This window comes from Sabethes cyaneus, chromosome 2, assembly GCF_943734655.1.
Source record: "Sabethes cyaneus chromosome 2, idSabCyanKW18_F2, whole genome shotgun sequence".
Lineage (NCBI taxonomy): Eukaryota > Metazoa > Arthropoda > Insecta > Diptera > Culicidae > Sabethes > Sabethes cyaneus.
In genome coordinates, this window is record NC_071354.1 from 80,139,358 (window position 1) to 80,164,127 (window position 24,770).

Here is a 24,770-nt window from a genome sequence, read left to right on the forward strand (position 1 = left end):
ATACTACCAGGGGTAAAACTGTATTGTCGTATCCAAACCTCACGTCTGTTGTTCTCGAAAGTAGCACACAGAATGACATATCTCATTTTCCTCATGTTACTCGACCTTTCGGGAAACGTTGCGCACACGCGAAGGAATTCTATACAAGGATGCCAAACATAACGTCTAGTTTAGTTAGTATAGTTAGTATTTGGGCAGTGCTAAAATATAAAAGTGTTGTTTTCAACTGATATTCAAGTTCATAGCTAAGCAAGAATAACAATTCATATATGCTATGACCTATGAGTGCCATTAATTTGATTACATTCTGCCTCGCCAATGCTATTCACTACATGTATGTGCTGAATGTGTCTTTGTCTTATATTCGCTTCATACAGGGCTGTCAATTTGTTCGAGCATTAGTTCCAACATTATCTCTTGTCACAAAGAGCGATTCGGTTATGACTTCCTTAATAAACTTCGTTACCTGGAAATTAAATAAAAAGAAAACTTTTCCATTTTAATTCTACTACCTATGTCTAAAATTGGACAAGTTTTCTTTTTATTTAATTTCCAGGTTTCGTATTCTACTAAGACGCTTCATAAACTTTAGTCAATTTCATTACCTTTTTCGGTTTAGCTCCAGTAAGAATGTGTTGTCCGTTGTTGCAACAATGCAAGCAAAAGTTTCGCTTGGGACGGACGACATCCGTTCGACGTCGTGCGACAAGTTCTTACTGGAGCAGACCATATCTCACTAGGCATAAGGACACTATTTCCGAGAATCATGACTAAATTAGTGAGCTGCATTGACTGCACACAATATGTTTTGCGAGATCTCGGCGAATAAATCGTACTGAGAACATTGAAATAATCTTTATGCAACACGCGTAGACTAGCATATTTTTGGATAAACGAGTGTTGTTTACAGCACATCTTCTAATATACTATTTAGAAACTATTATTTTACTCACGGCTGTTTGAAAAAATATTGGTATAGACCAACAATATCATCTTCCTAAATACTTATTGCAACCCAAGTAGCACTTGTAACTAATCATAAAAATAAAAAAATACAAAAAGGTTGCACAGCAGTTACATTTAGGATACTTGTAACGAGTTAGGTTACATAAAATTAAAAATAGTTACTTTTTAGTTTTCTAGTGACAAAAATCTCAAAAAGTTACCAGGCAGTTACCAAATGACCAAATTGAAACCTTTTTTTCGAACTGTCAACAACTTGCTGGTCGCAAAACAGTTAATTTTCCGTTACGAGCAGTTACGAAGTCAAAAAAAGTCGGCTAGTAACATTCTCGCAACAATTTGTTCACTGTTCCTTGTAAACACAACGGATTAAGCAAAAACTAGATCTCAAGAATTTTACTAATGGTAAAGATAAACAATTGGTACACGGGTCGTAAATGCTCTTGTAAATGCGTTTATTTACTTAATTGATGGTACTTGGAATCTTCTCCGCCCAGACATTGGTATTAAGTAAACAAATGATGATTATTCTCAAACGTCAAAACGATCAAGTTACATCGAAACGAAACCGGCAATGAAAATAGGTTACAGTGTAACTTAGAAATGACGACATAAGAAATAAGTGACTACAACAGATTTAATATTGGTTACCGTATAACCGATACCGTAACCAGGTCGAAGGCTAAGGTTACGTACAACTAGAATGTAACTGAAATGTAACCTTCTATGATTAACACTGGTGGTAACTGTTTTATTCAAACTGAAACTATTCTTTGATATTAAATTAACACTTTCTTTTCACAACAATCACTAAAAAATACCTTTTCCCGATATCAACAATGTGAACAATGAACAATGGCTGCTTAAAATCATTTCATGCAATATGCCGAAAACGATACAAAACTTCAAGGACGATGGTGTAGTAGTTAGAACCAAAGGCAAAATGGCTATGAATTTTACTGTGATAGAAGTGATAGCGAAAACAACTTGATTTTTAATGGTTTCTAGGTGAATGCTCCACTAATTCATTATTGCTAAGAATAAATTTAAAAAATCAAAAAATTAAAATTTAAATTTTTATATTTGATTTACAAAACATCAATTTTTCAAAGAAGTAAGTAGCGAAAAGCTTTATTAAATAAGAGCGCGTGAATTTTTCAAAGCTAGAATCATGCATTTCACCATAAATTTGAAACTGCATTAAAATTTGTGTTGAAATAATAATTTATACACTCTTCTATATTCAACAGTTAAATTTACTGCTTGACGTTGACAGCCATAGATTGAAATAATAAACCTGCTACATTTTCGCTATGCAATAAAAGTTACAAGATAACTAATTTGCCACCAATTGAAAGTCAATTTACAGTTTATGTGTAACTTCAATAGTAACCATTTTGTAACTATACATGTTACATATTGGTTATTGAGTAACTGTTAATGCAACCAGATTTAGTTACATAAGTTGCGCTATTTCGGTTACACAACTGTTATATTTTAGGTTACTGTAACCGAAGTTTTACATTTAAATTTGTCGCATATCAGCCGCTGCGACTCAATTGTGACAACGTGTGCTACTTGGGAACAAAGTTAAGTTGATCTACCCTCTCATTTGCAATTGCTTACAATTTTAACATCTACAGCAAAATCAAACATAAGTGTCCAAATTATGTACAGCCGCACATGAGGTCCAAAATAGGTTCGTTACCTTACTTCATTCTCGTTGAAATCTGTGCAAACAGATAAAGAGGATTTGAAGCATGAAGCTACACATAGACATATGTGCAAACTGCAAACGAAAACAAAATAACAGTCAAAAGAAACGGTACGTTTAACTTACGTGAAAATATACGTGATTCTCATCCATCGCTCTTTTCATGTAACGGTCACATGAATTCTTGGTAGCTCGCACTGATCCGAATCCGTTTACGTGCATTCCCAGTAAATTTCATCAACTTTACCATTAACTAGGCACTGAAGTCCATGTTGCTATACAGTTTACATAAGTTTACGTGATTTTTCACGTAGAAGAGACGTGTCGATTTTTTTGAGTGAAGTAAGCATTTAGAGTTTCTCTACACTGCATAGTGGTCCCGAAGGTATCAAAACACGCGCGGTTGATTATACTGGTTATGAATGTTCAGAGAAGTTTCTTAGTGTAAAAAAACTCTTTCTTATTGTATGGACGATTTTTTAATTAATCTCCCCAAAAGTAAGTTAGAAAATTTATTTTTAAGAGATAATAGAATTGGGAGAATAAAACAAAATTAGATGTTAAACTACCTACTTTAACGGGCGACGGTAGTTTAGTTGGTAAAACATTCGGGTACCAACCGAAAGAACGTCTATATCGAAATTTTCCAGTTCATCCAACTAATCATCCAATCCAATTAATCAGATACTACTTCCCTTTCCAAAATAGTTTACGTCCTGACCCTATACATGGTAAATAAAAAACATATAGGTATATAAGTAAATAAAAAATATAAAAATCAGAGGGGTTGTGTACAAGACACGACCGCATATATAGGTGACGCAGGACTACGTAAGTCTCTTTGTAGTGATTGTGGCATGTATTCATGCTTGTAATCATTCGATTCTTCATGTATACATACTATATGCAACATATATACATGCTACATGTGTTGTATGTAACATTTATCAAAGTAGTAACATTGCATACGTTCAATTCTCAAAAGATTGTGCATTTGAAAACAATTTAACAAAACCAAGAACACAAACTATTGCTTTCCTGCTACCTTACTGAAATTAAAGATTGTTTTTATTACACATGGTTCCCCACGTTGAAGGGATTTTACCAATTCAATCCTATTTTATCAACAGCACATCTTTTCAATACACTTCTAATGAAACGGTAAGCATGCGTATTCACGGGAAACTAGCAGTCATTGACTTTTCGTCGGGAAGCCCAATTTTCGGCGGGATGGTGTTTATAAAAATGTATATACTGCCTTCTTCTTGCCAATCTGAACACAGCGAATATATTTTCATAAACCGAATTTTTGTTTCAAACAAAAAAACTGCTTTTGAAATTGGCAGAATCGATGATGACTAATTTCACCTTCATACAGAGTCGTATTATAATCGAACACTAGAGCTGTAGCACATTTTTCCAACACAGATATCAAATTCGCCGAGGTTTAATCGTTTCGCAGTAAAGAATTTGTTGGGACAACGAACTTGTGACATTTTTTCTGGCACACTTCCCTAACACAGACATCAAATTGGACTAGGTTTAATCACGTTCGTAAGAAATCTGTTGGCACGAGGGGGCTTTGTCACTCTCTCTGGCGTACTTCCCAAGCAAGGACATCAAAATGGTCTAGGTTTAACCGCGGTGTTAAGAAATCTTGTTGAAATGAGGAAACTTTGTCACTTGTTTTGGCTTACTTCCCAAGCACAGATATCAAATTGGTATAAGTTTAGATCTTCGTAAAGAATCTTTCAACCAATCACGAAGCGAGAATTCTGGTAAAATATAGGTTCATTATTTTCAATTTTTCAATAGTTCAACATCAAGAATCCATACTTTTCTTCATTTGGGTCAATTCTTAGAAGATTTTCCGATCGATTGGTGTAAGAATATTGAAAATCAATAGGAAAACCGCTGAGCTATTAGCACTCAAAACCTTTCATTTTTCGTGACGCTTGCATTTTTCGATTTTTTGGAATGACACCCTATCTCAAAACTTGCCGTAAGACGTAGTCCTACGTCAAAAAATGTTACTCGGTTGAACTCAATATGGTGTAGTACGAATGTCGTGTTACGCCGAAATAATTATTAAAAGGGTTTGGATTACTCATGAATACATGAATTATTTCTAGAGATTCAGAAAAAGGGTGTCAAAATGCATTTTTGTATGAAATTTTATTAACAGCAACTTAAGGTGTATATATTTAAAAGTGTATTTGAAACTTCATCATCACTATCTGTTACTATGCATATCATCTTGTCTGACCAACAGTTGCAAAACATCATCGGAATGAATTTCGTGTTGGTTTTTTGTAGCATTTCAGAAATTAACGGACGGATCAGAAGATTTTAAGAGACGTCGCAGAAGATGCGTATTCTGATGTCTCCATGCAGTTTTCATTACCCTCCAGTTGCAGAAAGCGAGTTTGTTGTAGTAGAACGACCTTTGATAAGTCATGTTCTGTGTAAATAAATGTATTGTTTATTTGTAACGATATCATTTAATCAACTTCATAATAATTGAGTTTTCAAATCCATAGAGGAACGAATTTTTTAAGCACATATGTTTTAATTTAATTTTATTTTTATTGATTTGAAATGCGCTAACTCATCTGACGCTCAACGCAATAGATACAAATTTTATAATCATAATCCATTTCTGAGCAATTCTTTGACCATCATTTTCTTTCCGTCTTAATTTCTAATTATTTTTTGCAAAGAAAATGAAGTGCGCACTACAGAAAACGTTTGTCACAACAGCTGCACTGTTTTGATCAAAGTACTGGTATGGTATATGAAATAGAATATGCAATAATATGTCATAATTGCTACACCATAAAATGTTGCAATTTATTATTGTCACTTTTTTTCAAAATTTCGTATAACTTTTGCTACATTTTTCAAAGTCTAGGCGCTAAATTTCGCTTCTGGAACTTGATCATTTACTTTTATTCGATAAACTCTACAGTTAGCTGTTAGTGTGCAAGACTGGAGCCATTTACCTAGGAGAGCATCTACATATGAATGAATGCTGCATAATATTACATCTGGTGAAAGAAATAGTAATAATTATTATTGTGCTGAAATAATGTGCCCTGTGATTTCTTCTCACTTGCAAATCACCACAACAAAAATTTATCACATCAACAAAAAAGTTATCATGGTGACTCAGCGGGAAAAAAAGATAATACACTGCTTGCAAAACATGATAGCAAAAATGCACCGTCATCTCATGGGGCCAGAATCGATAGAGGCAAACAATTAACTCTTCAACTCAGGTGTATTATTGCATCGTTTTTTTTAGAAATAATTTTTTTACCAAATATGTAGAATATATCACTAAAATAACAGTTATGATTGCATTACGACAAGTCATAGGCTGTTAGTAATGACATCACTAAAACGGGACATATCAAGTGATATTTAATGACAGAAACTTTTGTACGTCCTAAGTTTTTCACCTGTATATTGCAATATTTTCTACAATTTTCATAACTGATCACGTCGAATTACGTATGTATTACGCAGTGTTGGGCACCGCTAATTCGCTATTTCGCTTACCGACCAATCGAGAAATGCTAGTTATACTTTATCATTTATACTCAGCCTAACCGAATTAGCGAATTAGTGAATTAGCAGTGCCCAACACTGGTATTACGGCTAAAGTAATGTATCACCTTATCGTGCCCTTCGAATTTTAGTTTACTTTCTAAACAACGCTTTCCCATAGCATTAAACCCATACCTACCTATCACCTGCCTGCCAAACGGGAGGTTTCTAATCATCGCAAATCAATACGTCATAAATTCCGGAATAATCTAACCCCGACCAGCAATTGCCGCAAGGCTTTGTGTTTTTGCACGACTTGACACGACAGAAGGTCACTCTTTCCTGCTAGTTTTCAACTATGTCTATCAGTATCATTGGTAAGACGTGATAAGGACGTGGACCATCTTTTTCCCTTGTCTATCAACGACGCAGACGATTGCTTTTGGCGAAGTGCCGCTTGCTGATAGGCCGACGGACGGTTTGATAGAGAAAATGTAAACAAAGTAGTTTTTTTATTGTATGTTTATATATTGTATGCGGCATAATGCCTGTGTCCAGTAGTCGTTAATTTACTACTGACTGGTTAAGTTGTGCTGGAGCTAAATGATCCAGAAACAAGATTTCATATTCCATTATTGACGTGATCGAGTTGTTTGAGTAAGCGAACGACAGGTGGCAGCGTTGATGCGATCCTAATGATTGATAATGAAAACCGGCTGCTTTTCATAGTTAAGAGGGGTATCAGCTAAAAGAAATCATTTACTTCTCAGATGGTAAATCGTAACGTACGGAATCAGTGAGTTCTGCAAGTATTATTCGGAGTAAACAGGCATTAGTGTTTGCTATTAATCTCAACATTATGGAATGAATTTAGTGAATAATTAAAAGTGCATCAATCTTCGGTGCTCAGCTGTGAAATTATCGTAAAGAAGTGTAACTTTGTCTGTGGTTAGGCAACCCTCCACAAAGTGGTTTTTCTGCACGAGTGTGTAACATCTAGAACATATGGCTTATTTGTCGGATGTTGACCTCGCAACGTTGCATAGATCCCGACTGGAGGAACGCGTCCATTACAAATTGTCGTCCTGGAATAGATCTGCTACAGTTGACAATTCCAGCAGCAACTTGCAGTTGGACCAGAGAAGGCCAATTAGAACTCCATCGATAGCAATAAGTGCCCGTCGATCCGGTGACTCTTCGTTCTCCTCCACCGCTGCTATGGATGACATAATAAACAATAATCAGCTTGTACCCACCAGGCGAGTTGATCGGCAGCAGAAGAACTTTGCCAGTACCTGCGATATTAACAACACTTCAGCTCAGCTAGAAGAGGCTCGTAGAGTGACGTCAAGTTATCGGCCTGGCGCCGGCAGGCACCAATCGAATGTACATGTGATAAAGCGCCGTAACCGGAATAGCAATAGCTGTTCCAGTACCGGTACCAGTGCCAGCAGCAGCACTGGTACAGTCGGCAGCAACTTCAAACACGTCGAGTGGAGCGATGACGACTATCTCAACGATGACGGCTACTTTTCGTCCGAGACGCGCCGCCGGAGATCCGGCACTTGGCCGTAAGTTGAAATATTTTGCTCATTACTTTACCTTGAAGTTAAACCACTGTCAACTCGCTAAGGGCAAAACGTAAAATTGTTTTAGGCGAACATTGCTTTCTTAATGTATCAGTGAAATCACAAATATTTCGTATTATTAGGAATGGAATTTAATTAACTATCATTGATGAAATGATTTTGAAAACAACACTCTCTTGGTTATGGTTATGGTGTTATTCAGCTTTTTTAGTTCTACGTTTTATTTAAAATCTAAATTAGTGCAAATTCTCTCGATAGTGAGCAATTACAGATAGGTGTAAAATTTTTGTACGTGCAACTCCCAAATATCTCAACTAAGCTGCATTTGGAATTACAGCACTACCAGTATTAAAACCACTTGATAAACTTGAATGGTAGTTGCAGTATTCGTAATCACCATACGCGTGATAAAACTAATGTCTATGTTTTGAACTATTCCAGAACTAAAGGGTATAAAGTTCATCCCAGTGAAATTTTTGAAATCACGTAAATAAAGATTAATCGTCAAAAATTAATCAATTCTTATTTTTCACATATACGTAGTTATTTTATGCATGCGTAGTTATGCAAAAACCAACCAAACAGAAAAATCGAAATAATATTTTTCCTGATTTTCAGAAATGTCATTGTTTGAATTTCTTCTTCTGCTTCGTGTCAGAAGCGTTAACACTCCGTACACTAATTTTTCGAGTTCCTTAGGCTAAAAATCCCACAGACAATTGATTTTATACATATTTTTTTTATTCAGGTTAACATTTTTTTTGCCACCCGATTTTTAAAGCCAACTAGCTGATTAATACATGCAACTTATGATTTCTAAAACCTAACTATAGTTTGCTTCAGTTCAGTATATTGTTTTCAAAAGCAGCTAGTGAAATATTTAACAAAAACCCGAATTAATGCACCTAGCGGTGTGACCTAGCCTTTCTACAGCCGCAATAATTATTTTTTAATTTTTCAGGAACATCTATAATTAGCTTGACTATATTTTTAAATATCCGTTCCTTATTTTTCGAAATCCTTATCCAAAAAGAATATCTGAATTTGAAAAAAAAAACTGAGTAGAGCATTAGATATGAAAAACGAAAAAGAGAAATTGGACTTTTTCTTAGTTGGCGCTCTTTCAGTTAATTATTTTTGCATGAAAATCAAAACTTGAGCTTCTTTTGAATAAACTTTAATGAAGAAATAGTCATTAGCTTGATCGCATCGTTTATACGATGATGTTTTAGGAAACGATGAGATCAAACAAACAAAAGCAGCGCTATGAACATGCTTGATGGATGGAAAATATGATTAGGGGAACTGGGGGGAAAATGAACACCCTTAGCAATGTCGCCATTTGCTTCCCCAGGAACCAACCAAATGCTGAACGCACTACATGAATTGAAAGCTGGATTCATATTCCACGTAGCAAAATATAAAGATGTTTGAAAAAGGACGATTTGTCATGAAAAATTCCTTATTTTCGAAAGTGTCACATTCGAGCCTGATTTTTTTCGTGTGGGTAAAATGAACATGCAGTGAGGGCAAAATGAACATGTCATAGAAAACTAAAGTTAACATGCAGTTTGGATAAATTAAACATTATTTTACCTTATCATTGTTCTACATAAGCTGTAGATATTCAACAAGGCTGCTAAAATTAAAATAGGACTCCACAAAGTTAACATAATGTATCTTCGCCACGTTCATATAATGCTTGACTTTCAACTCGCTTCATCGGTCATTTTGCGTTATTTTTCGAGAGACTCGATCATTTTTATTGATTGAATTGTAATTAGGTTCTGGCTGCTGATATATGGAAAATAAAACATCATTGTACACATAGTTCATTTTGCCCCCATAGTGAAGTGTTCATTTTGCCCCCAAAACACCAATTGTTTTCTAGTGTTTATTATAAACAAACAGTTGATAAAAATATTTGGAATTTTCGACAGATCCGCAGGACAGTGATAAGCAAACAACACTAAATGATACCAATAGTCGAAATTTAATTTGTTTCGCCAAAAAAGCTTATATACTATTAGTGGAAATTACCATCAGCGTCAGATTTCAACAAATATTTTTTACTTTTTCAATTTTTTTCACATTAGAAAACTTATGCTCACCACGTATTGTCTCAAATAGCTTGAAATACTTCTAGGAGAAGATACCTATTGATCTGGTACAGATTTTAAGCGGTTTACTGGCAATTTGGCTACCTGTTCATTTTACCCCCCCTGTTCATTTTACCCACAGTTCCCCTATAATTTTCGGCGCTTGTTACTTTTCTTCCCTTTTTGCTTTGCTCGTCCGATTGTGAGTAATGACAATTGAAATGTTTTTCACTCTTCTTGTATTCCCATCACGCTGCTAATTTCGGCATACATTACCTTTTTTGGCTACATTTTCCCAAATAAAAACTTTTGCGCTATATAACAATACTGAAACGAACGTAGCACTCATAGGCTTTAATGTGTTATAACTATTTTCATAAAAATGTAAGTAGTTTGCTTAATTTTATTCAATAAACATCAAAACCACTGTTTTCCCACTAGCACGTAACCAGGCTCAAAAAACTAGCAGCAATCGCTTACGCGTATCCGCTCTTGATGATGGTTTGGAAAACACACAATTGTGATCACGTTTACTTATTCTAGAAACTAAACAGCTGTGAATATGCTATCACAGAACAATTCTACTTCTTTTTATCACGGAAGAACACAAAAATTCCCCTCTGATATGAAAATATAAATCAATTTTCATTCACTAGCCATTAGCACCATTTTGTTTTTAATTGCAGCATATGGTGCGTTATTTACACTACTACTAATACAGTGGACCCCCGTTCGTTTGAACGATTCCTCATGCAAACTAACGGGGTTAGCTTTTAATTTGAACAACTGGTAACCCTAAACATGCTTGAGCTTGTGTGAGCTGGCTACCCTGTTCTTTGTTATTGTTTCGGTGGTTTGATTCAGTTGGCAGTTGCAAGCACCGAATATTTCATTCTCCGATCAGATTTCTACCATAATCGTTGGGAAAACGCATTTTGAAACAGATTAAACACGCTAGATCAGTACAAACAAATCGTGTTTATGTGCATTGTCTGCATAAGCAAATGATGTCATATTGAGAATGACATTTGAACCATTTTTAATTTGCACGTTGTGCAAACCAACGGGGTTCAAATTAAAAAGTGTTCAGATTAAAAACGGTCAAACGAACGGGGTTCCACGATATATGTGCTGACATATCTGGCATTTGAGTGACAACTGGCGCTAGTGTATATGAACGATTCAGTGATACACTAGCGCCAGCAGCAAGCTGTTGTCACTGCAAAACTTATTATCTTCAATGAGCCCGGAATGTAGGCAATAGCGTTATCCATCAGTCTCTCTTTTCTTGTCTCTTTTGATCTGTTTTTGAAAAGCATTTAATGGCTGTGCTAGCTATTTCGGCCTGTCGGATTTAAAAAACACAGACACAACTATAGAAAATGGGCTCTATTTAGTCGCAGCGACTTCATCATTTCTCGCGACTATAACTCAAATTCAGTAGCGTTTTAGTAAGACCAAAATACACGCCGATATTCAGTAAATATTATTCTATCAACTGGTATAAAAATCTTGTCTAGAATAAATATAGTTTCAACGTAGTTCCTGAATATTGTTCAGGCTACCGCTAAATGGGCTGGAAATACCCACCCGTACCCTAAATAAAAATAAAACAAAACAAAATAAAATAAAATGAAGGAAAATCATCAAAATAAAGAAAGAGAACAAATAAATCACTCAAATTAAAAATGGAATGAAATTAAATAAAATGGCCATAAATAAGCCACATCGGCTTAACTCTGAATGATAGAATAGAATAGAGTATGTTGGCATAGGAGAATATACAGTAATGCTCCGATTTTTTCAGCTTCCGATTCTGTCTATTCTCGATTTTGTCAGCCTATAAATTTTGTTTATTTTTTCTTCTCGTAAACATAGATTTTATAAGCCTTCAATCTATTTGATAACATTCTGATACTTCGTGGAGAGTTTTTGAAATAAAATGATAGGTAGTTGTTTTCTACTGTTCAAGGTCTGACAATCGACCAATTAACAACCAACCAATCAGTTACGTTCGTTAGACATTCGTGTTAGTTGCTTATGATTCTAGTAACGCTGATAACGCCTGCGTTTCTTTATTCTTTTATAAGACTAAAAAATTTAAACCCAGTTTTAACGCAATTTTTTACGCGTAGTTTTCTAGGCTTTATGTGTGAAATTTACCTCACTGTCACAGAATATGTAACGTAACGTATGTCCGATTTTTTGCACAAAAATTATATTACGCGATCCAATAAAAAAATATCAAGTTGAGTTAAGTGTATGTAGATAAAATCTTAGCTTCCTAGGTTTAAGCAAAGTCATGAATATTTTACTCAAAAAAGCGCTTTTATAACGTTTCGAACTATTATTTGCATAAAATTCAATTTTTAACAGAGATCTTCGATATTTCAAGTGTAAAAAACAAAGCCTAGGTTCTACATTCCGGTTTCGAAACTTGACCTTCTAGTTTTGTTCAATAGACTTTGTAGCCAGTTGTTAGAGTACAGGACAATTTCAGGGCTAATGCCTGACTCTAACAGCCTCTCTCAGCCGAGATTCGAACAAACAACGACTGGCTTGTTAGACCAGTATCGTAGCTCAAAGCCAACTGGGAGCCAACAAGGATACAAAAGATTATAATCTTGAATTTTTATTCATTTTCCAGAAACATCTACTATTACCCAAGAAAGAAAAATTAAGCTTTACTGCTATAGAGTCAGTATAAAAGAAAAGAAAGGAACATGAATATCTATTGACAAATTATTAATGACTATAAGACTATCACGCAATGCTGTCAGGATCAGGATTACGAATACCATTACAACAAGCTTTACGTAGTTTTACAAATATTGCTAACTTCAAGCGGCCATAAGCGCTACACCAGCGCACTGTGACTCGCACCGGAATTAACATGACCCCCGGAATGAACAAAATTATTCTATTTGACTAGCCCTTTGTATAGAAATAGAGTCTATTCCACTGCGTATGGGTTCAAGTACAGTGGAATTCCACTGTAAGCAGCTTCACCTACCCTATTAATTTAATCAGCACATGCAATGGAATAACCAAGTCGGTCGATTTTAATACAGTACTTACGTGCAGCGATTACTCGCCGGCAGGCCAAAATGTTAATCAATCGCGTTCGGTTTGATTAGCATCGCTTTACAGGCAGTAAACACCTGAAGAGGCTTTCAGGAGGTTCCGAGCCCGAGTGTTGTTCCGCCGACTGCCAGCGCAGCGCAGCGCAGCGGCGAGTTGTAGATGATATTGTTGAAGTGAAGAATACACTTAGCGTACTGTACAGAGTTAGAGTTGCTGCCGCATTCGGAAGTTTCACAGCTGTTTATAATAATCTATATAATCTCGGCCGGATCGTATCTTAATTTATCGGCGTTTTAGTGAATGTTTTCAAAGAGTAGTTAGAACTTGCAATCGGATCGAACGTGCGCGCCATCAGGAAATGGCGATCTGAGCGGTAAGTGCGATTCCGGTCAAGTAGGTGATTTAGCTTGGTTTTGTACCTAATGGACGAGCCCTGCTGGAAAATTATGTGAATTTCCAGAGAAGTTTGAGAAAAGCATATTGTTTCTTATCTATATTGTGTTAAGTGCAAAACATAGATTGATTAGCAGTGAGCGCTTGGCAGCAGTGAGCAATTTCTTCTCGGAGATGGCTGGACCAATTCGTTCACTATTACTCTTATTTGAAAGGTGTTATTAACTTGTAGATTACTATCGAATTGTTTGCGATCCCATTTTCCATTTAAAAGTTATTAGTAAAATTGTGAAAATTACGTGACACGATTTTTTTCGGAATCGCTCAACCGATTTAAATTATTTTAGTAATATTTTTTGAAACGATGGTTCTACAAATGATGAAGGGACGGTAGGGGAAAGAAATGAAAATTTTTGACGAAGGAGGGGAAGAGCGGAAAGGAAAGGGGGGGGGGTTGTAGGTAGCTACGCTTGACAAGTAGTCATTATGACTCCTACCTTTTGTCCAATGTTGGAAGGTGCACGGGTCGAACCAAGCTATAATCTGAGATTATAACCGGATTCGAACACACAACACCCGCCATCCGGTTATAATCTTGTGTATGGAATAAGTTCAATAATTGGAACAACGTACGACACTCCTTCCAGCTTTATTGCATACCTGTTTTTCTTGTCCTAACCCCTGTTTTTCTGCAACGCACATTTGACAGTTCACTTCTCTGCGGTGTTTTGTTTATCAACGCAAGTGGTGGAAGCCGTAGTTTTTTGTATCGCGAGTTTTCCTGTTTACCACCGTTTATTGCGAGATTTCCAGGTCCGTAATGGACTAAGGCTAAGGTAGTCCTAAAGTTTGTATATGTAAGTGGCTTTGTCCAGAAATAAAACAACGTAGCAATAATGCCAATGTAATAACGAGGAAAAGTCAAACCACAGCTGTGCAACAATTGGTGAGGTGTGGAATAAAAAGATTTGAAAGTTATTTTAGTGTGCAATCAATGCAATGGGTGCAGAGTTGCTATGCAAAAAAAAGGTATTTTACACGGTTTTACCTTTGTTATACTATATAACAAAGGTTTAGGAATTGGTCGAAAAACACGAAGTTGATCCGAGGCCCGGAGGGCCGAGCCACATATACCAATCGATCAGGTTCGACGAACTGAGCTATGTCTGTGTGTGTATGTATGTTTGTATGTTATTACTATTTCACTTTTCTTCTACAGTAACAATAATAATATAATCAGAATAATTTCTTAAGGTTGCTTCACAACCGCTATCATCGGGTGAGACGCCACTTGTTGCACTGAGAGAGACTCTTATTTCTTGCCGGCTAGCGCACGCAAATTTAATGAAGTGAACGCGCAGCCGATAAATTGGTTGCTGAGGGAAATGTTGTTCTTCTGGCTTATTCACGAAGCATAAATAACGATAATTTTTCACTCATTACTATATTGGACCACCGTTACATCAATTCTTCTCGTCACCTTTCTCTTTCACATTTTATTCATTTTTCGCCTACTATCTTTCTTGATCTTCTTCCTAATCAATTGTCTCCTTCTATATCTTCCACTTGCTTCCCGTCTTCTCTTTGATTTTCTTCTTCTTCTCTGCTATTCTTCTTCCATATTCTTCTCTGCTATTATTGTTCTTCCACCTTCTTCTCTGTTTCACTTAATCTTCATCCTCTTCAAGGATTCTTCTTGACTCTCCTCTACACGACGGCCAATTCATATCACTGCTGCAGGATGCTATTCGTTGAGTGCCGACTCGAATGTGCACAATTCGAGTGCACCACAGTTCAATTGCACTGTACTTAAGTGCGACCCACGTCCTCGCTCGTTTCAAGCTCCGGTATGCCCGTCACTACTGCACTGCCCCGACACAATATCACCTTCGGCCCGCGTGGATACGATGACTCGGTATCGACCGCAGCCTACACCAAACTATTCTCCGTCACGCCAACGTTCTCGCTTGATCGCCACGTACTAAATCGGCCAGGCTTGGAGCACGATTGGCCACTGTATTGTACTGTAGACTAGGGCGAAGTCCCATAAAAAGCCCTGAAAAAACGATCATCAGCTTTGTGCCTCATTTTACACAAATACTATTCATACCTCTCTTGAGGGCCTTTTGTCCCAGCGTTTACTTGAATGAGGTTGTGGTTTTGATGGACTCTGTCCCCTTTACGGACGAAGGAATCTGTGTGTGCACGGATCGTTATAACATTATTGTTAAAAACGATAGCGATAGAACTGCCAGCACTGGAGATGGTTGTGTCAGTACCGGGTATCTTTCTCCTATTGGTAACGATAGGCTGTATACAATGAACTGTGGTAGGGCTGAAGAGACATCGGCTGGTATGTCAGAAGGAACATCAGCAAAAGAAGCGGGAATAAAGCGCGGCACCATCTGATACTGAAGGTGAATAGTGGGTATTTACTACCAAATATTAGCTAAATGTTACGAATGAATAAAGAATTTTCCGGCATCGTGTTGTAGAAGAAATTAGATGAAGGCCAAATATTCTGCTGGACCTTACGAAAGCTGATTCGTTGATAAATAGTGCGGCTTTTGATAAACTCAAACCGGACCAAACATTTAAAGGTTATAATTTGCACCAGAATATAAATTCCCAACCTAATTAATGCATAGTTAGCAAATTTAACTCAATTCACTACACTAAAATTAACTATTTGTACGAGATTGCCATGTTGGATACCTTAAAAGAATTACTATAAAGTAAGTTGTGAGCCGATTATAAAAACGTGGAAGAAAACTAATTAGCTTAAATAAAATTACAGTTTTGAAGCTGTTTACTACACGTAACCGCTGTCGAGGGTAATTCATCCGAAATTGGGCAATTCTCAACAATTATCGCCGGTCAGATATGACGTATGTGATTACCTTTAATTTTGCGATCGAATGCCTTGTTCCCGGTAATACTTCGTGGGTGAACGTCAAATGCCCTTTGTTCTGCCTCAAAATTTTAGGTTAGTTTCCACGCTCACATGTGCTCAACAAATTTACCTGTAGAGTTTTGCCTTTTCTGCTGGGTGCTGCCACTTGGCCTTAAGCCTGTTGGGTTGCCCGAATCCTAGAAACCGATTCGATAGGATTTAATCCATAAATGATGAGCTTTAGAACACAATTACCTCTCGCAGCTGTATCTTCGCGCTGATGATGACAGGGGAGGTTTTGAAGGGTGTTTTGCGGGTTTCTATTGTCACTTAGTCGAAATCCGTACAGCGGTTTTATGCTGACGGATTGGACTTTGAATCACACAACCAGGCAAGAATTAAGGCACTTTGGTGCTTTGGAGGCACCATAGACTAGAGCGAACACGTTCGACTTTCCCACTGGATGGACGACCGGAAAATGATCTTAACTGAGATGACGTGTACAATTTTATGAGCGAGATCAATGTATCTTGTAGTGAGAGCAAGCTTTTTGATTGCGTTTTGCTTTTTCCTGAGGGTGCGTTCACGCAATTCGCACTATGGGTTTAACTTTCCTCTAATTAGACCAAATTTATCCATCAATGATTTCCATACGGCGTAACAATGTGTGTGTGTGATACTTGGATTTTCTATCGCCTATTTTTCGGAGATGGCTGAACCGATTCGTTCGCTTTTACTTTTATTTGAAAGGTATTATTGCCTAGTATATCACTATTAAATTGTTTCGTGGTTCGACTTTTCGTTTAAAAGTTATAAGCTAAAATGTGAAAATTACGAGACACGATTTTCTACGGAACCACACAATCGATTTCAACGTCCTTAGTACCAAATAAAAGCTCTTGCTATTGCTAAACTTTTTACCAAATTTTATTGAAAACAAACAATTAGTTGAAAAGTTAGCTTTAAAAACCTGTTTTGACAAGGTTCAAATGAACGCCTGTTTCTCAGAGATGGCCAAACCGATTTATGCGCTATTCGTTTAATTTGGCGAGTAATATAGCCGGATAGATCACTATTGAATGATTTTTTGATTGGACGTTTAATTTGAAAGTTATGAGCAATCGTGTACAACACATTAAAATCAGCAATAATTTATAATGATTTTACCTAAGATAATTTATCTAAATACAATTATTTTAGTATCAAACGAGAGGTTTTGACATGGCAAATACATCTGCAAAATTTCACAAGAATTGGTTTTACCAGTCAAAAGATATTTAAAAATGATTGATGAAATTTATTCATGAAAATTTTACTGATATGAATCCGCGGGACCAAACCTCAAAAACCCGATAATTCACTCTATCGTAAAAATGTGTAATTTTTCAACGGTTGTTTCTTTAGAGTAGTTTACTAATAAAATACATCACATTTTCTTACACTTTTAGGGGTCCGCCTAATAAGGTGACACAAATTTTTGTTTTTTTAAATGCGCCCAAAAAATATAGTTTATTCAGAAAAATTGTAAAACACTAAAATAAGCAACTTTGCTGCATATAGTAACTATCTATCCTGGTTGAGAATATCAATGATTTGCTTAACAAAACCACTTTAAAATCAATTCTTACAACAAAAACAAAATTTAGTTCTAATTCGCGAAGGTCGATTACACGATTATCGGATACTTTGCATGAATTGACCCTAATACATAATTTTTAAATTTCTCATTTGTAATAACTTGAGAACGGCTGGGCCTTAGAAATAGTTTATATGAGAATTTAGTTCAAAATGATGAGTATAGAATTTGATTTTGCTAGTTTAATAGAAAAGCATACCTAAAGCTATCTTAAAAAAAACCTGATTTAATCCACCTAGTGGTGAAAGGAACCTTTGTTATACGGTCCTACTTGCTATTTGAGATAGAAATCGACACGTTTGGTTTACATGAAATTTTTGGAAATTGAATAAGTTTACAAAATTTGAACCAAATAGAAGCACTTATAAATTTTGATAGTTCCTTTTCTCATGAAATTGCTGAGTAAGTTGTTACTAATGAGGGTAAGTGCTAGTAAAAGTAAGTTGTAAGATGAAATATTATTCTTTAACATATACATTGCGTAGTAAAGGTCTAGTTTATAAGTTTTTAAACTATGCCTAATTTCTTGTAATGCCATTCTATTTGATTCACAAAAATAAAGTTTTCTTGAATAAATTTCATCAATTTTTATTAACCTTCGGTTACTCACGCTGTTGTATTTTGTACAACATATGTAGGTTTTTGAATGCCATATTGTTATAAAGTTACAAATCGTATGTTACGTATATACTAACGTATATTCTTCAGTAAACTTGTTATAAGCAAAATGTCAGAATTATTCAATGCATTAATACTTTAAATTGTTAGGAAACAAGATTAGCATAAACCGACATCACAGAAACGAAGCAAGTAGCATGTGAGGTGTACCGCAATTGACCCCAACTGGAATTTTCTCTCGTTTCTTCATATGTAAAAATGGTGTCTGTATGCAGCAAAATTACCAGCAAATGTAAAATGTTTAAAATGTATCCGTCTGTTGGTAATCGAGTAATTCGGGGTCAAAATCAGGTTATTTTTTACAATTAAAGTTCTACAGTTCCTAAACAAGCAAGCATAGAGGTAGGGTAAACGCACCATTAGTGGTGGTAGTACCAGTAGTGGTGGAAACTCGAATTATTCCATTATTTTTGCAAGTTTTGGAACAAGTTTGATTTTTATCAAATAATACTGTTACTGGTGGTTCCATACTTATCAAACTTGTACCAAAATCTGCAAAAATAAAGGAATAATTCAAGTTTCCACCACTACTGGTACTACCACCACTAATGGTGCGTCTACCCTATACTAAATTCAGCAAAGTTGTGTATTTTTATTATTTGTACAACTTTGTAATACATGAAAAAGTCATACAACAATTACAAGAAGAGTTAGAATAGAAAAACTGATTTTACAAATTCATATACAATAAATAAGATTTTTCTACCTTCACTGAAGAGATAGAAGGTTACTGTTTTCAGCAAAATTTCTTGTAATAATATGCTCTTAAAGTTTGCAGAACACATCAATGTGTTGTATTGAAACTGAAAATAATTTTTTTATTTGAATTTTAGGGGGATTAATCAAAATTCAAATTCTACAAGACGATAGAGCTTTCAATTTTAAGAAACTCTTCCAAAGGTTTGATAAATCTAAAACCAAGTTTTCCTAGTCAAAGCTCTAGTGCGCACGTTTTCTTTGGTTTTGGGCTATTGTGCGCGCAAGTAACCGTGTTATAAAAGTTGGCGCGAGTGTTCGAGGGTTAATATCTTTTGACCGGTAAAACCAATTCTTGTTTAATTTTGCATATATATTCGTAGTGTGAAAACCTCTCGTTTGATATTGAAATAATTAAAATTAGGTAAATTATCTTGGTTAAAATCATTATAAATTGTTGTTAATTTTGGTGTGGTGAATTAGATTTCTCATAACTTTCAAATTAAACGTCCAATCAAAAAACCATTCAATAGTGATCTATCCGGCTATATTACCTGCCAAATGACACTAATAGCGCGTAAATCGGTTTGGCCATCTCTGAGAAACAGGCGTTCATTTGTACCTAGTCAAAACAGGTTTTTCAAGGATAACTTTTAAACTTTCCGTTTTCAATAAAACTTAGCAAAATGTTTAGTAATAGTAAGAGCTTTCGTTTGGTACTAATATCGTTAAAATTGGTTGCGTGATTCCGGAGAAAACCGTGTCACGTAGTTTTCACATTTTTACTTATAACTTTCAAACGAAAAGTCAGCCCACGAAACCATTTAATAGTGATATACTAGGCAATAATACCTTTCAAACAAAAGTAATAGCGGTCGAATCGGTTCAGCCGTCTCCGAGTAATAGGCGATAGAAAATTCGGAGCGAACACACATACACACATACACACATACACACATACACACATACATACACACACACACAGACATTGCTCAGTTCGTCGAACCCTATCGATTGGTACATGTGACTCAGCCCTCCGGGCCTTGGATCAATTTCGTGTTTTTCGACCAATTTCTAAACCTTTGTTATATACTATAACAAAGGTAATAAGGCAAATAGAAGAGGATATTTTGAGAAAATTACCATTTTAATTTTTATCACGATTTTGCGCAGTTTTTTTTCGTCTGATTTTCCACCACTTATCCTTTTACGCCATCAAATCTTGGATAATTTTTTAAAAAGACCTATGTGCCAATGAGAGATTCTCTTTGCGTCTCCTCTCCGTTGCCAAGTAAACCGAATTTTCTTGCCAAATCACGGTCCGACAGATTGGGATTCCTCTTGATGGTCTTCAAAATCTTACCACGTAGTTTCCGGTCGACAGTTCCACTCCGATGATTAGCTTGAGGCTTCCAAATCATCATCAATGTTTCCTTATACCGTTTGGTAACGCGCCATACGGTATTTCTGGGAAATTCCAGTTGTTTAGCTAGCCTAGTTGCAGACCACAATGAATTTTCCAAATAACTGTGCACAATTTTTTCCCTTCTTTCGGTTTCCATGTTGTTTGTTAACAAAATACAGTCATTTTGCGGAATGTCCAAAATACAAAACAAAATTTCCGACACGTGGGTGCCAAGAACCTCCAAATCCGTCCACCAACAGCGTCGTAATATGAGCAAAAGTTTGTTACAATTCTAAATGAAGCAAGCTTTATACGGTTTTGTGAGGAATAGCGTACCGTTAAATAGCCTCCATAGCTTTGCTTGAATGCGCATATGGCTTTTTGTCAAAATTTTCATGGCCAAATGAATAAGTTTTATTAATAAATAGTACACAATTTCCCCCTTCAAGACGTGGGTGATTGTAGCTATATTTTAAACAACACACTCACAAACAAATCCAGTTTTGAAGGAAAAGTTTTAGATGTCTTCAAAATACCGATGATTTTGTGAATGCAATTTTTGGAACTGAGTATCAGCCATAAAAATTCAAGATGATAATATTTGAAACGCAAGATAACTGCTACTTCATAAAAACTATTCATGTAAACAGGAAGCATCTGTTATAAAATTATAATAATAAGCATATTGAAATGAAACCCATGTGCCAATATAGCACTGTGGCAACGTCGATCTTTTCCCTGCCCGCCAACATCCTAGCAAGAACAGCAACAACACCAAAAACAAGCAACAGAGATGAAGAAAATCAACGTTCGAACGTTCTTCCAGTCGCTGACGTCACAGCTCAGCGATCATGAGACGTATATTTTGTATTTTTTTATCGACAACACAACTCTATTTGGTCATTCCGGTTCGTTGAGTTCTTCTGGATAGTCGGAAACTTTGCTATATTGTGTGCACCCGTCGTATGTTTTGTTTTACTAATGAAAGTCTCGTTTGGTGTTTACTAAAGTGTCATCGTTGCTACGATCGTTAAGTAATTGCCGGATGGGGTGTGTGTGTTCAAGTGTGTGTACTTATCGGCAGGTCATTTTCGTCTGTAGGCTACTGGAATCTAGATCGCTATTCTCGGCCAACGCATGGGCCATTCTAGCCTACAGTCGTGTCAGGCAGGCAATTCGTTTTTGGGATCAGTTCGGTTCAGCCGTTGGATGTGATTGCGTGTGCTCGATCTTGGTATAACAGTTCGTTAGCTGAATGACGACGGATGGTATTAGTTTAAATTAAACAGAACAAATATCAACGATCAAATAGTTAATGAACCGTAGACACAGTGGTGTAGAGCAAAAACAACTAAATCTGCCCTGTCTGTTGGAGTTCTATACAATCGACCAAATAAAAACCAGTGTCTTTGTTCTTTAACAAAAAGTCAGTCTTGAACAAAGCAAGTGTTTCGAGGATGACGGAATCCGGTGAAAAGGATGACTTCATGAGTGATCTGGTGAACTTTAACAGCCCCGGCTTCGTTGGAGGTGGTATGGGATCGCATCATTTCCAGCATCACCATCATCAGTATCATCCACTGTATCATCACGGTCACCGCGGGGGCAATGTCAACCAGTATTACGGAGGCAATGGTGCAGGTGCTGGCGGTAGCAGCAACAGCAGCGACAGCGGTCACAACAACTCAGCGTCTAGCAGCGGAGACGGCGATATCCTGGCCGATGAGGACGAGATGCTGCTGTGGAGAGCTAGAAGGTTTGTTGCGGGATGGGTTCTGATGTGCGGTTGAAAAATTAGCCGCTTATTAAAATATGGGAAGGAGTTTGCACGATAACTTATAACTAACTGGATGTTGGTTGTGGGCTTCCCGAGCAGCGCAACATTGCACAGTGAGTCTGGTTCGTGACACACTGGGCAAGGCTATGTCACAGAGTCAGTATTTGGTTAATTATTTTGTTGCTCAACCGTTTGGAAGGTTATGAGAATCTACTAATTACGATCCAATAAAATAATGTAGTGCGGCATTGTTGTACAGCGTTTCAGCGTCTTTGTTTGTCCACAGAAGTGTAATTCTGTACCACTGTCCGTCGCTTCGTCTGAATCGTTAGCATGCAGCAAAAGATGCAAAATGAAACGAGATTTGCAAGTTTTTCGCGCTCGCCGTTGCATCTCACCTGCAAGTATGCAGAGGTAAAGGTTGTCTGATCCGTCGTTGGCCCAGTCCTGATATAGCCTATGTGTCTGATCATTCTTACAGGCGGGGCATGTGGCGGGCTACCCACGCGCACTATTAACTGAAGGCAGGCTGGTGTCGCCTGTGAGGAAAAAGTGCCATGTTTACATACTGTTTATGCTAAGTTGTGCTAGATCATGAGTCAGCCTTCCGTCGCGTCGCCCTGAATTTCCATGCATAGCATAACTTTGTTGATCTCGCTGTGAATTGCTCTACTTTAACAGGAACTTTAACCTGCTGAAAACAAGCGTCTACTGCGTTGCTTAGTGACACTTTTCTCATCTGTTTTCAATCGGCAAATTTTAGACTAAATTTGTATCACTTTCAAACTTGACAACGTTAATAATTTTAACCAATTTGAAATAATTTTAAGAAATACCTGACACGACCCAAAAAAACTTGAACATAATTAAAAATTCAAACAGATGAAATAAAATTAAGTGAGATTAGGACATTTTTCAAAATTAAAATCTAACAATCGGTACCATGCTTTCGTTAATCGTCAATTTTCCTGTCATAACTCAGGAATACAAAATAACGCTATCGTTGAATTTTTGTCACTAAAAACTATGTGCAAGTGCATAGTATGATAAGAAAGAAATATTTTTATAAAACTTCCAAGCAATAGATCACAGTTTTTCCAACTTTTCTTTTGAGTTTTCCACAACCGTTGAAAATGTTGCGGCAAACTTTTTCCAGATAATATTTTTTCTGGATAGCTTAAAAAATTTGCTTATATTTTTATGCAAGAATATTCATTCTGCGAAGCTTCGTTCCTGAGATATGAGTTTTTAAAATGAGTAAATTTCAAATCAAATTTCACAGCAAAAAATTTTTTTGAAAATTTTCTGAGAATTTGAACGTGGTTTTTCTGACTGTTCTACTTCACAAAATATTTTCCAAAAGACTTTTTCTTGTTGGTCAATTCCTAGTCTTATTGTGATAAAAGTACATATCACGGTTGCGTTTTTTCCATTCCTGAATTATGTCCGAATAAAATCGAGTTTCCTGAAAATTATGATTTTCATGAAAACGTAAACAATATATAGGAATAATAGGACCGTAGTACTAACCCTATACTTGATGCAGCAAAGTCTGTTGAAAATTATGTTCTATCTCATAAAATTTTCAAAGACATTTTCTTCTTGATAGGCAATTCGTAGTCTGTAAATGGTAATAATTTTAGCTACTTACCAGCGTCCAGCGCTTTCAAAGCTTCCTTGAATGAGTGGGCCATGCGCTCCCATACGCCTCCCAAATGGAGCATCATAGTGAGAGCGTTCTTGCGTTCGTGTAAGCATCAGATACATTCCAGCGTTACGGGACACAATTAGCACCCATTTTTACTGTGTGTACTGCATCCTGTTTCACCATTTGTTTTGGCAAATACCTTGTAAAATAGTTGATTAACGAGGACATTATTTTTCACTTGAATGTCAGGGATTTGATGAAAAAGAAACTGATTTGAATAGTAGGGATGGAGTCCCGTAACGCTGAACGTGTCATCAGCGTTAAGTGCAGTTGAAATTGATATCACTAATAAGTACTCTCAGCTCCAAATATCTACTCCGTTATACGATAGAAACTCAACTAGCATATAACGTCACGTTGGCCTATGAAACGGCGTATTGCCATTTCTATCATTCCTTGCGACAATCGACACTGTTCTCATGGATTTACCGTCTGCCAATACACATTGGAAAAACTGTTTTCGGATAATAATGTTCCTTGGTTATTGAGAAAACTTTATTGCATTGTTACGTACTTGGCCCAACACTTGAATTTATAAAACAAGTGATGTCCGAGAAAATCGAAAAATCTCTCTTGATATTTTCTG

The 24,770-nt window shown here is 36.4% G+C and overlaps 1 protein-coding gene across 7 annotated transcripts in view; it reads left to right on the forward strand.

Moving 5' to 3' along the window:
- LOC128738800 (NAD kinase-like) overlaps nucleotides 1-24,770 on the forward strand; it is an 80,491-nt gene that overhangs the window by 35,937 nt on the left and 19,784 nt on the right. For 3 of the 7 annotated variants that reach the window (XM_053834197.1, XM_053834196.1, XM_053834195.1), the window contains exon 2: nucleotides 6,997-7,797. The exons of 2 other annotated variants lie outside the window; for them this stretch is intronic. In XM_053834197.1, the coding sequence (XP_053690172.1) occupies nucleotides 7,232-7,797 (566 nt within the window). In that variant the 5' untranslated portion in view covers nucleotides 6,997-7,231. Of the gene's footprint in view, nucleotides 1-6,987; nucleotides 7,798-21,660; nucleotides 22,456-24,770 lie in introns of those variants that run through there. 2 more of the 7 variants (XM_053834198.1, XM_053834199.1) reach the window with 2 other exon arrangements.